The following is a 16410-nucleotide window of genomic DNA, read 5'->3' on the forward strand; positions in this document are numbered from 1 at the left end:
TTAAACATTTATTTATTAGGGCCTTTTTTGAAAAATATTTAAATAAATTAAAAAAGAATTGCAATTTAATTTAATTTTAAAAGCTTCTGCAATATATGTATATTTCTACTTGATTTCCATAATCGAAACCCTAGTAGACTATTTGACCTATTGTGTCAGAGGTATAAGGTCTTAAGAGTAGTGTAGGCAGAAAGCGCAGAAAGGGGACAACGAGTAAGTCTTCAGGCCAAGCACCTTTTTGTTTCTCCTATCTGTTTTCTGTTTTTATTTTGCTATTTCGCTATCCTCGGGCTCTCGGGCTTAGCTTTGACACATGACAAGTGCAAAAGAAGGAAAGAGGATGAGTTGAGTGAGAGGACAATGGTGTAGATGGGAGTAGTAGAGATGGAAATTGAACATTTTTACTTTGCTTAATTACCATTTCGGAGAAAGGCAGTTAAACTTTAAGATGTTGCTCCGATGATGACGACGACGAGAAATATATCGAGCGGCAGGCAGGCAAGAAGGCAAATAATTAATTTGATTTTAAACTTTTTGGCTTTTCCATAATTACAAAATCAATGGAATTAAATTAAAATTCTATGCACTAATTGCAAAAGTTGAGTTGAGGCCTATATCCAATTACTTTGTTTAACGATTTTTTATTAAACATCAGCCCCACCGTGACCCTCAATCGCCTTAAAACTGCCAGGCAACACATGCAAATAATTAATGGCCAAAGTGTTGCCAACTTTCACATGAAATAGCAAACAATGCGGACTGGGTAAATACGTGTGAATTCCTTAGCCATTTATTGGCAATTGTGTATATATATATGGAAAGAAAGAAATATCGATTTTATTTTGATTTCAAATAAAAGCAAAGACAATCTAACAGACAGACAATAGAAAAAGGCAAACAAACTCAAAGTGAAAGAGTAAAACTTGCCATTTGACTTAATGTTAAAAACAAAGACAGTCCCCCCATCGTACCTTTTTGTCAATGAATAGTCGTTCTCTAGCTCTTTCTCTATCTTACTCTCTCTCTCTCTCTCTTTCTTTTTGTGGGCTTGGGAAAATGTCCTGTAATTTATTTATTAACGATTGCAGATAAAATGCCAACAAGACGAAGGCCATTTCGGAAAATGTTTCAACTAATTGCCATTGGTCAAGGCCAATTCGTTAACCGAAAATGGCATTCAAAATATATCTGAGATTCTCGGAGGGCAATGGACTGCTGTCGCCTGCCGTTTGACCGACTGTCTTTTGATAAATGAGTTTGTTATTGTATATTCTCTCTTCTTAGTCTCTTTAGTTTTCCTTACCATGTTCATTTATTTTGTGTGTGTCTGTTTTTTGGCTAATAACATTGAAATCCAACTTAAGTTAGAAAAGATATTCCACCGAACTTTGTGTGCTCTGACAGTTAATTTCGAATTGATGCAAATCTCAAATTGCATTTAAAATTTATTCAACAACATTAATGATTCTGTATAAAGACCTTGATTTAAGCAATTATTTCAGTTTGAGCTTGAAAACCACTAACTGATGATGTCTCTGATCTAAATGATATTTATTAATATATACGTAGGCGACTAATGAGTTTTGATATAGTTTTCCATGATTGTGTGTGTGTCATAAAATTATAGTATAATAAGCCCTCGGACTGCTGAGTAATTATTATTTATACATATTGGATTTTAGCTTTTTGTTGGAGTTGGTAGTTGTATGTTGATATGTTAATTCATATATGCGTTTCGATTGATATGTCAAAGAACGATTTCTCTTTATAATTAATATCGCTTTTAGCTTCATGGATGAAACACAAATACACACAAACGCAGAAAGTGACTTCTTTAAAAGTCATAAACTCAATGCAATACACAGTGATAGCAAACAGACGAGTAGCCTTTGGGCTATGCATATCCTTGTACAGTATCTAAACACAATCATCAAAGTGCAGCAGCATAGGCAGCCAGTCAGCCAGTTTGGTATATTGAAATTTGATGACGATGTCGAGGTTATGTGAATGGCCCTAAAAGAGTGGAACCGCCGAGTTTACAATGTTGTTCCCAGGGGCAGAAACTGTTGTCAAAGCGTAGTGTGCCAATGTATGTAAGTGCGGGTGTGAAGGTTTACGTATGTAGTTGTATGAAGGTGGGTGGCTGAATGAAGGACCCTCATCTCACCCGGCAACATTTGATCCGCTGTTTGGGGAACAGGTTTCAAAGGCTTTTGCATCACTTTATGTGGAACTGGGGTTTGGGGTCGTGGCGAAAAGTTAAACAACAGAAATACAGGAAAATTTTGTTGAAGGGACAGCATCCCTCACCCCTAACACACACCTCATTTTGTCCTGACATGTTAAATATATATAAATCAAAGTCAGGAGACGGGAGGACGTCTTCCTTTTTAATTTTTGCCTACGTGAAATTAGTTGCGTAAATCCCAACACGAGAACGCACTTGACTGCTCTCGTCCTACAGCAACAACAACAACAACAACAACAGCCAAAACAACAAGCAACAAACAACGAATTAGGCAAAAAGCTTATGTAAGCCAGCTAGGAAGAGAAAAATGAAATGAGAGGTGAAAGGAAGCGGCGGCAGGGGGCGGAGCGGCAGCCAGGATATAAGCAAACTATGCGCCTAATAGTAGTGTGCAATAAACCAACACCAGCACCAACACATACTCGGTTGCCTAAAGGGAAGTGCCTGTCTCATTCTCTCTCTGTCTCTTACTCTATCTCCCTCTGTCTCCCTTGTTGTCTCATCTCTCTTTCTCCAACACAGACACACACACACACACATGTCGCTGTCGTAGCGTCTTTGGGGAAATTAAAGCGTGGCAAAAAGTGCCAAGCTTCATGTTAATTTTCATTAAAATTATATTAACTTGTAACGTGGCTGCTGCCTGCTGCTCTGCGATGCGTCCAGGCGACTAATTTTTAGTGTCCTTGCAAGTTTATCATGCCGGCATGTGCGAGAGTTCTGTGTCCTGCGGGACACTTAAAATATTTAAATGCGCAAAATAATAAATTAGAAATTTTCTCTGAAACTAAAACGAAACATTTGCCATGGCCTTTTTTGGCTTGCTTTTATTTTTATTTTATTTTTTTCTTTCCTGGTTCTCTCTGGCTCTCTTATTTTTGGTGTATCCATGTCCATGTCGAGGGTCTGACACTTAACATGACAGCCATGGGGGCACTACAAGAAACGTAGGGAGAAAGGGTGGGGCAAAAAGATAAAGATGAGGTCAGTGGGCCAGTTAAGGATTTATATGAATTCTGTTAAATAATAAAACGATTATCCAAATAATGAATAGAATAATTTAAAAATGTTGGCAGATAGAGATAAGGCCGATGGAAAATGTAAAGCAGAATGCAAACGCTCTCACTTAAAACAACATAAATGAATAAGCAACTATTTTAAATTAACATATTTATTTGTTGAATTCTTTTTTATGAGCGCCAAAAAAATTGAATAAACATGACTTTTATTGTATAACCTAAGAGCCAATCAGAGAACATATGTGTATAATTGAAGTTAAAGTTATTGAGAGCATAGATTTAAGCTAAGTTTAATGCAAAGTTTATATTTTTATATGAAATAAACTCTTTAAGCAAATCTCTGATAAAGTTTAGCATATTCTTTGCTCACTTTAGAGGCTCCCTTTATGATCAACTCCTGCTGCCGTTGTTTCTCATGTTTGATCAACACAAACATGTTGTCGGATGTGTCTCTCTATTTCTCTCTCTCTGTTTCTTTCTCTAACGTTGCTTGTATGTGTGGTGTAATGCCCTCATATTTAGCTGCACTTTATGCCTCTTTCATGCCAACACCATCTGTCATTATTGTAATTGTCAAAAGAAACATTCCAACTCTTATATAGACGCCGAGAGATATAAACCATTATGAGTGTCCAAGTGTCTAGGTGACTCGAATGTGAGTATGTGTATTTGTTGTTTTACGAGTCGGTTGGCGTCGGCGGCGGCGCCAGTTGGCCATTTATTATGTTGGCACATAAACAATATTTTATTTAACATCATTGCCAGTGTGTGTGTGTGTGTGTGTGTGTGTGTGTGGGGCTATAAAAATTGTCAGCTTGGCTTTTGCGGCACTTTGGTCTCAATGTGAATTATTTCACGCTTTGCTTTATTATAAAACACACTTTTATGTTTATGTCTTCTTTATATATTGCACACGCATTTTGCCTTCCTGCTGCTTCTTCTACTTCATCTTCTGTCATTTGTTTGAGTTGGCATTGCCTCTTACCATTTCCGCTTCCTGTTTGCCATTGTTTCATTGCACATCCCACTTGTGCTGTAAACATAAATTTGACGCGGCCGCGTGACAATAAAGCGCATCATAATAATCACAGAAGTGTGTATTTGTTTGTGTGTGTCATAGCACAGCATTTCTGAGCAGATCGGTAAAGAGCTTAAGGCATCGGCACATGGTGGAAATTGTATAAAAAAAACTTTTAAATTAAACAAAAAATGGCGCTTCAGTTAATTAAAACAAAACATTTTCAATTATAAACGGGACATGACTGGCGGCTGTTGCAGTTGATGCTGCATAGACACACTCACGCACACACCAACACCCACACCCATACACACACAACGTCATTCGCTCACTCACATACACAGTTGTGTGTGGAAAGTTCAAAATGTTTTCAACAAAGACACAAGAGAAAAAAAATATAGCATACTTATGTGAGCATCCAGCAGCAGCTGCATCCATTTTGCCTACCTTCATAGGTGGTGGGAAGTGTGAGGGTGAGCTTGCTGCAATGCCAAGAGTTATTGTCACTGCAGCTGTTGCATTTTATTTTTGCCTTGTATTTATTATTGCTCTTGTTGCACAGCATAACAGCAGGCTACAGAGCATCATGAATATATTAAAAATGAACAAAAAAATGTAACACATGATATGCTTTTAAGATTGCCTGAGAGGTGATAACTTATACCAATCTAAAAAGTCTTTAAAAAAATGTTTCAATTTAACAAGATTTACATACTATTTACTGGGTTTTGCTTTTCCCCAATTAATAAATAGACAATATAAATATTAACTACTCTGTTTTATTTATAACAAATTGATATCTATTTTAAAATCAATTCAACTCAATGGAAATCAAACATCATTTGACCTAAATCAATCAGTCAATCAATTAATCAGTCTTGTATGTTTGTTTTCTTCCCAATTAGCTTTTCAATAACAATGGGACAAATGCCGTTTAATTATAGAAAATCAGGACATTTGGGAATATGTATATCGTTTATTGGCAACTCCACAAGAGTCTATAATAAGTTTGTACAAAAAGCAAGCAAAAACAGAGGTACGGAATAGGGAGGGAGATGGGCAACAACAGAATATAAAAAAAAAAAGACATAAATAGCGTCTAAGTGCTTCATAGATAAACCCAAACAGACGCACAGTTGAAGGCAGAGGCCAGAGTAACATTGTAGGGTTCCGGTCTTTAGTCTCTTTTGTTGTGTGTGTGTGTGTGTGTGTGTGTTTGTGTGGAAGACGGAGACAAATTATGGACAAATTATGTCGACCTGGAAATGAGCAACGGTCGTGCCGCGGCCACCATGGATGGTAACTGTTAGCTTTAGCTTTGGCAGCGACTGGCTGCTGGCTCATTATATGGAACCACCCCCATCCTGCCAACACATTCTTCCCTCCCATCTTTCCGCTTCTCTTGCCATCGTCCTGGTCTACTGTCTGAATTCCCTCTCACTTTGGTTCTTCCTCCCTCTTTTTCCCACTCATGTTTGCATTCCGCTATCGTCTGTTTGGCTTTGGCGTGGCTATATTTAAACCGCAGGAAGTCAACTTCAAGGGACGCACTCGGCCTGGCTACAAAATATATTTTTTTCTATCTTTTCCTCACCATATGTGTGTGTGTGTGTGCAGATGTGTTTTACTCTCTTTCTCCTGTGTATGTGTCTAAGGTTTTTTTCTGTGGGTCGCTACTTCCGGTCGTTTGTCGCCATTTTCATAATGTCTGCCTTTTGCCACGGGCAATTGTTGATTTAGTTGACTATTTCTCTCTCTATGGATAACGCTTTCTTTTCCTCTCTATCTCTCTCGTTCATTTTCTCTCCACGGTCTATATGCCATTTGCAGCTGACTTTTGCTTTTTTAATTTAACAGCACTGCAAATATTTAGGTCGACCTATCCATGCACACCCACGCCACCCCTATAGCCGCCTCTCCGCCTAGCCAAAGCCCACCCTGCACAATATTAAAAATGCAAGTCGAAAGAATTGGGAAATATATTCAACGGTTTATTTTTACCTTAATCCTTGTTTTTTTCAACCTTTCCCAAACCCCACACCACCATTGGTCCCTTTCTCATGAACATTTTGTATTATTTAGTGTAGTTCACTTAAGCGTGTTGTCGAAATGAAAGTGGGCATGGTCACTCATGCCCTGAGGCAGCGGATAAGCCTTGTCGTTTGCCCAGTCCGCCGGTTCGATGGAAATCGAGCCACAACAAAATTGTTGCAGTTGCAAGAGCATTTTTACACTGCTATAAGTTGGGGCAGGTGTTGCCAGGTTAAGCCTTAAAATGAATGACCCAGAAGAACGGAAAAGTTGTATAAAAAATGTATGAGAAATATATAAAATATTCAAGCGACAAGCTTTTAAAATATTGCTTCAATTTTAATGATCGTATTGCATGGTCCGTTTTTGCCAACCGATTTAATTCACATTACATGTGTGAGTAATTGAAACTAGCTCAGTCTCAAATCGGATATAAAAATGATTTAAAAATCTAGCTTAATGCTTTTCTGTAGTAAATTTCTTTTATTTTATCAACAAATAAAGTGCATTTTCTATTGTTTCGTACTTTGACAAATTTTATTTACTTCTTAGACCGACTGTCAAACAATGTCACTTTAAAACTTGGTTACATTCAGGCGGCAATTCAAATTCAATCCAACAGCAAATAATACCAAAATCTCAACAAGAAAACAGTTGAAACGACAAAAGGAAACCGTTTGTCAAGTTCTGGCAAAAGCATGTCAAGCGAGTAAATTACCTTTATGTGGTTGCTCTCAACCCCACACAATCCTCCAAAGACCCTCCTCAACGAACCAACCAACCCAACTAACCACCTCCTGTTTATTGATTTCGCATGTGTTTCGTATTCGTGTTTGTGTTTGTAAGTCTGAATGTATTTGTTTATATGTGTGTGTGTGTGTGTGTGTGACAGATACTTTTTCAAACTTCTATTTTCTATGTTTTGCCGCTGCTGCTGCTGCTGCTGGTGACTTTTGCTTTGTTATAAAACTCAACCGCAATTCATTTGAATTCAATTGCCAAGCGGTTAGTAACTGAATATGTGTGTTTGTCTATGTATTTGAGTGTGTATGTATCAGTATATGTGTATGTATCAGTACTTTTTTGGCTTTGTTTCTTTCTTTTTTTTTTACATTATGCATGTTGCTCGCAAATTTAATGTGATTTACAATTGAGACGATGAACAGACAGGCCAGAGACAGAAAAAGAGAGAGAAAGATAGAGGAAAATAAAGAGAACGAGAGCAAAAAAGAAAACATTATAGCTTTGGGGGGTCATGAACTAAGTTTATTGTGCACATTTAAATGAAATTGCTGTGCTCAATTTATGCGCTAAACGCCAAAAGGCATTCGAAGGCTGATGTTGAGGTAGAGCAGGAGCCATTTGGTTGCAGTTGTGGTAAAGTGGGATGAAGTGGGAGGGAGGGAGGGAGGCAAGTTCATTTGCCTGCACTATTCACACAACAAAAACTATCAACCAACTTTACACTGACTCTACAATCCACTCCACTCGACAGCGACTCCTACCCGCATTCCCGTTTATTCCTTTTTTTAACCATTTTATTTCATTTTGTTTCGTTTTGCTGGGTTCCCCCCTTACCCACCACTTCCCTTGTTGTTGTTGTTGTTGTTGTTAAACAGTGCTGTCTGAGTGCAATAGTTTTATGAATATCGTTGTCGTTTTTGTTGCCATTCGGGTTTTTGAAATGTGTGCATATTGTTGGCATAATTGACTGGGTTCTTTTTTCTGCTGTGCTTTTTCTAGCTGTTTCTGTTATTTGTGCCGACATTTGCAATGTCTAATGTGCCATTTGTTGACTATTTAACATGCATTTGCAATGGGTTCACTGACTAGGCACTAGTGTGTGTCCCTTGTGAAAATTTAAGTTAAAAGTTGAACAACAAACCAATTGGTTTCATTAAATCAATTTGAATTTCTGTGTAGGTTTAATGACAAATTTGATGACTATATAAAATAACATCTATTTGCCAACTTATCACAATTGCAGATAGCACTTTACAGATAGTACACATATCATTTAGATTTGCCCGAATCTGAAAATGTAATTAAGGCAAATTTTTTTCTTTTATTTAAAAGGAAAAGTAAAACATTTGATAGACTCGAACCCGATTTTGTAAAAACACATTTTCATACATGTAGTTACCTTCTTACTTGGTATGTGTATGCAGACCAACCATATTCTCTTAGTTGCACAATTTAAAAGCAGCTGCTAATCGCTTCACTTGTTTCTCTCCCCTTTTTGCTTAACCTCATGGCACTTGCGGCTTGGCTACAAGTTTGTCTTGGTGCTGTCCCCTAGACACAGCAGCAGCAGCAGCAAGAGCAGTAACTACTTAGCCAAACTTGATTTTCCATCTCTTTCATTCTTTTACTGGCTCTTTCTTTCATACTGTCGACAATCTCTCAATAAACACTTGCACAGCTCTTAATTACCCAATGCAAACTTAGTCAAGAAACAACTTTGAGCCAAGACAGTCTGAATGTGTGTGTGCGTGTGTGCCTGTTGGTATTACCTGGTCCTGGTCCTCGTCCTGGTCCTGGTATAGGCCATGGGTGTTGCTAGCATTTGGGGTCCTTGGAGCTGTCATACAAGTACAAGTTAGTCAGCTTGTTCGACTGCGTGTTAAACAAAAACGTGGCGAAAAACTTTCAAGTCAAAGTTGCTCATGACTCTTTTGTCAATTATCGTTAGTTAGCAAAAGGGATTGACGACGATGATGATGATGATGGTGATGATGAGTATGAGGGAAGCGAGAGGAAAACCTTTTGGGTGGGAGGTCAGTCTGTATTGACATTTCGATTGCTTATGTCAAGGGATAACACGTGCTCCCATTTAATACACGGCATAAAACTTTGGCTATTCATTTGCGTAACTGCCATTTGGCTATACGTTTAGGTGGGTGTGTATAAGTTTGGCTAATCTATCATTATTGATTGGCATTGCTCTGGCATGCTCTTGTCATTTAGATATTAATGAGATTGTGTCTACTATGCGTATGTTTTATTCTAATGCAACTTTTAATTAAACTAACCACAGCAATCTCTTTTTCTTTTTTTATTCAAATTGCAGCACCATAAGAACGACTGCCTAAAAGGATTTTGGATTCGGATAACTTTTTTTTCGTATGCTAAAGGAAAACAGCAAAAACGGAATGAGCAACACGTGCGCGTTTCAGTTTAAATATTTATAAATAAAGGCCGTATACATATACATATATGTACATATACATATGCCTAAGTCTGTATGTGTGTGTGCTTTTGTCGAGCCTCCCCGTCAAATTCTATTAAAAATTCATCTTAACGGTTATGCCTTTTGGACGGGCAACGGCATAAAGAAACACCAACAGCAGCAGCGGCGAAAAATGTTTGTAAATATTAAAATGAATTTATGTGCAGCGAAAAAAGTTTTTAATTAAGTAAAAAACAGTAACAAAAAACCCCGAAAAAATAAAGAGAGAGGAGAGAGAGAGAGAGAGAGAGAGAGAGAGAGAGTGAGAAGCACGAGAGGACAACGAATAAGCAGAAATAAAGTGCGTTTTTTGTTTGTTCGTATGTGTGCGTATGTCCTTTAAAAAATGATGATGTTTGCCCAAGTAAATTTATTTGCATTTTTAATGCCCATGTCAAGTTAACTGGGCTTAAATACAACCACAACTAACATTGAAAACAACAGAAGAAAAGGAGAACGTCCACAGCAAAACTCTCTCTCTTTTCCTGAACTCCAGCATGCAGCTCAAAGCTGGCAGCATACGCTCCATTTGGCTGATCCTTTGCCTGATCATTAGCCTGAGCCAATGGCAATTGATTGAAACCCATGAGCATAGCGATGGCTTCAAGCCTGGTAAGTGAATCAAATAAATAAAATATTTTAATCTGAAAACTCTTTCGCACTCCATATATAATTTGCTTTTCACATTTATTTATGCTGGATTGGGGTATCAAATGTATTCACTCTGAAATTTTACGTTATGTACGTTATTTTATTTTTATTTTATTTACTTGACCGAAAGGCTTTTCTGTGGTGGCAATTTCTATGTACCCCGCATTTGTTATATCTATTGAAATCTTTTTATTAAGAGATGACTTATCGGACTTGCAGCAAAAGAGTATCCTGGCAGCACATTTCGTTTAGGAGCTCAAAGATACAACTTCAAGAATATCTTTTTAAAGTCGTTGAAACTTTGCAGTTGTTTATTTATTTTCTGATACTAAGTTTTGTAGAGTTGCTTAGATCAATGAATGTATGATAAAACGGAAAAGATGTAAATTAGATAGAAAGATATTGATTAATATATAAATTCATGAAATAAGGACACAAAAGCTATAAGAGGAAATTTAGCCATTTTTGTTAACACATTTAATATACCTACAGGAAAAAAATTGTAGGGTATGTTTTATGTGTAAACGAGTATGTGAAAGTGCCTGTTTTTTTTTTTTTTTTGGCTGATAAAGATAACAGCAACAGCCAACCAACAAGAACAAACATTTAATTTAATATGCAAGGGAAAGTTATGCATTTTTAATTGCTTATTTGTAACTTTTGTGTACAGAATGAACGAAAGTTTAAGCATTGTGATTAAAAATTCTGCTTGAAAGAATTTTTATGCTGATGCAAGCGATATTTGAACTATTTTCAAGTACTTAACTGAAGGCATTCAAATATGTTTTGATTCTTTCATTTTAAATAATTCCATTAACAACGCTTCATTCCGCTAGCAACAAGAGCAACAATTTCAACATTTTTGTTGCACATTTTGTGTGTGGGCGTGTGTGTGTTTGCGTGTTTTTGCCGTTCAGTCAACATTCCTGAGCTTCTCATTTTCTCTATCTATGAAACTTTTTGAAATTGCTAACAAAGTTTTATTTTTGCATAAACATTCAAGGTAAAATTGGTCAAAATTAAAACGACAAAAGCAGCAACAAAGAAAAAAGTACTTCAAATTATCAAAATTTTTACAACTTCATAATGAACTTTTATTTTTTTTTTTTTTTTGCTGGCCACTTGCGACATGTGCGTTGGACTCTCGGTTATTTGTTGCTTTACTTGTGCTTATGTTGTTGGTGTTGCTGTTGTAATAGCCACAAATCCACAAAAACGTCACCTGCGTCATTTGGTTACAGTTACCACCTCCCACCCCGTGAATCCCCTGGCCAACACGTCTCATACATACATCTCTCTTTCACTGGTACAACCAGTCCCCACAGTAGGAGGCTACTTTTCCTGGCTTGATGGTTGGACAACACACAACACAACACCAAAAAAAAAGGAAAAATGCATAAATTCTCATTTTATGTGTCTGTGTGTTGGACTTTACATTAGCTTTTGTTGCTGATTATCCCCAGAGAGCTATAAAAAAATATGTGAACGTATGCTGTTGTTCTTGGTGTTTTTCTCTTTGTTGCTGTAGTTGCATGTAAAAAAAAAAAAAAAGTATTTATATATATATATATTTTTCTCCCCACAGGATCTAGGGAATTTAATGTCAAAAAAGGAAAATATAGCTACTGTAAATAAAATTGAGTTAAACGTTATATAAAAAGAACAACTATATATCTTTATAAAAAGGAATCTCTTTTCAATGATAACTCCTATAAAAAAAACACCTGCCCGCCCACCTCTAATAAATAACAAAAAATTAGTTGAGGCGGCAGCGGCTTGGGACACTTTAGAAACGCTTTAATTTCATTACCCAACACTTCACCGAGAGCGCTTACATAATAATTAGTAAAATAAATTTCACCTAAATACACACTCCCATACAGAAAGGAGAGAAAACGAAGAGTAAGAACCAAGAAAGGCAACGACGACAACAACAACGACGTGAAGAGGCAAAAGAGTAAACATTGGCATCAAACCAAGCCACTAACATAGCGTGGGAAGGTACGCGAAATGGCCATGTCAAACGCACGTCCACGTCGACGACCCACTTACACTTTGCTTAAAGTTCTCGTCATCGTCGTTTGGCATTGCCATCGTTGCCGTTGTTGTCGTTGTCGTTGTCGCTGTTGATGTTGCCGTTGGCAAATTATTTCCCATCATTTTTCACGCAAAAAGCGCAAAAATTTTTGCCATGCCACATGCAGAAGAGGAAAGAGATAGAGCAAGGAGCAAGGAGTGAAGAGGCGCAAAAAAAGTAGATAGAGCGAGCGTGAGCGGCAGACAGAGCACACAGAACTTGGTTGTCAACAGGCCTTTGCTATGGTGCTGCGTGCTTGCTCCGGTGCGCCTGCCCTCTGCCTCTGTCTCTGCTCCTGACTCTAAAATAAAATCTAATTAAAGCTTGCAAAACGTGCACTCCATTGTTCCTCTTGCATTGTTATTGCAGTTATAGGATATTCCAGAATACGCTTCAATATACATACATAAAACGTTTTTCTGATGATAATAATGAAACACTCATTGTTAGCTTTAGCTGTGTGACTACTCTTCTTTAAAAGGCATTCAAACAGATACAAATATGCGGTTGCCCCAAATAGTAGGCAATAGTTTTTAAGACTCTCTTGGAAAGCTTGTGTATAAGCAGCATTTGAAGTCAGTTTAAAAAGAATGGAATGGAATGGAATATTACAAATATTAGATAATTCCCAGATCATGATTTATACGTATTTTAATAAAACTATTTTAGGTAGCCTTAAATGTAGGCAATACTTGATTTAGCAAATTGAATTCAAGATCTTTACTTTTGCTGTTTAATTAAATATCGTTTGTCCTCAATTTATAAGTATAAACGTTATAAAGTGCACGTTCTTGCATTTTTCACACTTTTCTACTTACCTGCCAATGTATGTGTGTTTGTGTTGATATACACATATATGAATGTATTTGTCCACAAATTGAGAAAACATTATATCAGTCGGTTTTATCTTCTAAGTCAGTGTTCTGTATAAGTATTTTTGGACTTCCAGTCATTGCCTTTATTGTTGTGTTTTTCTTTTGGTTCTGCATTACATTTTGTTACCTTTCGTTAGATGTCCAAACTGTAAATAATATCCAATTAGTAGAAAAATTCATTTCAACTCACCCACGGTTATTGGCAGACGATGCTTACTTGCAGAAAATATCCGGCCGACTGATCGTGGGGAGTCACCAGCACCGCTTATATAGGCACTGGGGATAACAGAAAATGTTAACTTTACATAGTCTGTTACTGAAAATGTAAAGTTAACAGATAATGTTAACTTTACAGAGTCTGTTACTAAAAATGTTAAGGTAACAGAAAATGTTAACTTTACATAGCCTGTTACTGAAAATGTAAAGTTAACAGATAATGTTAACTTTAGAGAGTCTGTTCTTAAAAATGTTAAGGTAAAAGAAAATGTTAACTTCCAGACAATCTGCAGCCGACTGATCGTGGCAGAAAATGTTAACTTTACAGAGTCTGTTACTAAAAATGTTAAGTTAACAGAAAATGTTAACTTTACAGAATATTTTTAAAAAAATGGTACTTTAACATAGTCTGTTACTAACTATGTTAAGTTAACAGAAAATGTTAACTAACACGAAATATTAACTCTAGAAAGTCTGTTATAAAAAACGTTACTTTAACAGAGTCTGTTATTAAAAAACTTAACTGACACAAAATGGTAACTTTCCACAGTCTGTTATAAAAAATGTAACGTTAACAGCACGTATTAACTGAAATGTAAAGTTAACAGAAATTGCTATGCCAACAGGAAATGTTAGGTTATGAGTAATTGTTGTTATAAATTGTTTGAGTTACCTATTTTGAATCGCCCGAATTGAAATCCGTAAGGGCATGGCGTTCAAAATGTGTGACCACAACTGTTTGTGGGTGAGTGTTTGTGTATCTGTGTGAAAATATGTCTTTTATATACATATCTATTTCATTAAAATCGTTGTACCATTATGGCGAAACTTCATCAATTTAAACAAGGGCATATACATACATACATGCTCAGTGATACCGAAGTAAAGTGCGAGAAAGAGAGAGATCGAGGGAGAGAGAAGGGAGCCAGCTGCCACGACATGCCGATTTCTAATTCAATTTTTGTGACAGCATATAAATAAAAGAAACATTTTCGGAGCAGCGTAGCATCAGCCAAAAGCAAAGTAAACCAACCAAAAACTGTAAAAGCAATTCCTTGACAAAATAGAAAGGCGAACCAAATGTCAGTTTTCCCATGGCCACATATGTATACAAACACACACACACACACTCACAAGCATAGATTCAACCACGACGGCAACTACAAAATGTTGTAGTAACATTTCGACGAATCGTTTACCAATTTTCTGACTGCTGCAAATCAAAAAAAAAAAAAAAAATACATTCATATATACATATATATATAAAAAATAGGAAGAAAAAACTTTTTAAATTAACTAAAAAAAAAAAATAACTTGTGCCATGCTGAGGGTAGGTAGTTGATGGGCAGGGACCATGCAGAGACCAGCGGGTGGGGACAGCTCGTCACTGGTGTTGGCATTCGGTTTGAGTATTTTAGAGCAAAGTGGAAAACTTTTAGTGGCATGTTTACAAAATAAACTTCAAGTTTTGCAAAACAGAACAAGAGAAATAAAGAAAAAATGCTGATTGCTACGAAAAGTGAAAAAAAACAAAAGCAGAAGGAAAAAAATGATGATTATGATGCGTGGGAGGGTAGCAGAGAGGTGTGTATAGCGACTGAGAGACACATTTTCGGCACAAGGTAAGAACGAGCCACCGAAAAACTTTCGTTTTTTTTTTTTTTGGTTTTTGTTCGGCCTGTTGTCATTGTCATTGTGGGCCAACCAGAACAAAACCCAAAAAAAAAAAAAAAAGAAACACAAAACTTTTTATGCTGTCGCTTTTGTTGCTCTTGTTGTCGTTGCTGTTTTTTCTGCTGACAGTTGGCAAACAAAGCATAATTTTTAATCTGGCCAGGCAAACAATGTTACATATGCGGCACACATGTGTACACACACACACACACACTCTCACATCCACAGACATATGTATACACCTACCCATGGTTTGCGAAACTCTACCTGAACGTGTGGCTTTTAGCTTGATTGTTGATGTTGTCTACGTAGTAGCAGCAAAACACAACAAAAATTATGTTTATTCGGCGTTGTCCTCAATTTTTGCCATATTGCGCATACGCAGCTTATGGAACGTGACAATATCATCAAGCAATGCAAATGTATAGAGAATCCAAGGCTTTAGCTTGTTGATTTAGAGAGGCAACACAAAAAAAGCAGAAATCAGCAACGAGTTGTGCAATCTATGAGGCATAATGGCCTCTTCAGTTTAGTTGTGAAAGAGCATATTATTTCTTTAAACTATATCACAGAAACGTCCTTGATCGCCTAGCCCTAGCTTAGCTGCTAGTTTTATCCTTTGCCGTAATTAAATGGTATTTAACAAAAATTCTGTTAGTCCTGACTAAAATTGAAGTTAAAACAACTTGCAATAAACACACACACACATATGTATAAACAATTTGTGTATATACAATTTATGACATGACAGTTTCTCCTGTGCCTATGTCAGTTTTGACAGTTATGAGCTTGGCAGTCCATTTCACAAGGGGTTAATATATAAACGATTTTATATTTGTTGCTTTTTTTCGCTTTTCTGATTGCTTGCAACTGACATTTAATGGCCACACAGACATGTTATTTTGCGGTTTTTGGGGCATTTAAAATTCAAGTTCATGGGGCATATGTATGTAAAACGATAACAGCTGCCATTGACAGCCTTCGGGCCCCCTTCGATAAGTGGCTGCAGATGGAATAGTTGGGATAAATGTTTAGTATTCGGTGGGGGAAGAAAAGTGCGTCAAGCATGACTAATGGCGACTTCAATTGGACATTAATCAACACGGCAAAACAGGAAAACAGCAGTAGAAAAAGCCAACAAAAGGACACACAAACGAGCTTTGTGCCATTTGCAAATTTCTTAACACGAAATTAGTCGCCATAAACATGGCCAACAAACAAGACCAGCCTAGAGACAACAAGAGCGACGGCTCTGGGGTTCAGACTAAGTCCCCCGAGGGGTTAGTTGTTTGCCCTAATCGAAAGCAAATAAAATGCATGCCATACACCTGCATACCATAAACTGTCACTTGCATTGCCCCAGACATGCAAC

At 37.0% G+C, this 16410-nt stretch overlaps 1 protein-coding gene across 1 annotated transcript in view; it reads left to right on the forward strand.

Annotated features, from left to right (window-relative positions):
• side-VI (sidestep VI) overlaps window positions 1-16410 on the forward strand; it is a 74833-nt gene that overhangs the window by 11472 nt on the left and 46951 nt on the right. Inside the window, exon 2 of the mRNA XM_068301144.1 lies at window positions 9387-10157. Coding sequence (XP_068157245.1) covers window positions 10043-10157 — 115 coding nt within the window. The 5' untranslated portion in view covers window positions 9387-10042. The remainder of the gene's footprint in view (window positions 1-9386; window positions 10158-16410) is intronic.

Source organism: Drosophila tropicalis, unplaced genomic scaffold, assembly GCF_018151085.1.
Source record: "Drosophila tropicalis isolate 14030-0801.00 unplaced genomic scaffold, ASM1815108v1 contig_878, whole genome shotgun sequence".
Taxonomy (NCBI): Eukaryota; Metazoa; Arthropoda; class Insecta; order Diptera; family Drosophilidae; genus Drosophila; species Drosophila tropicalis.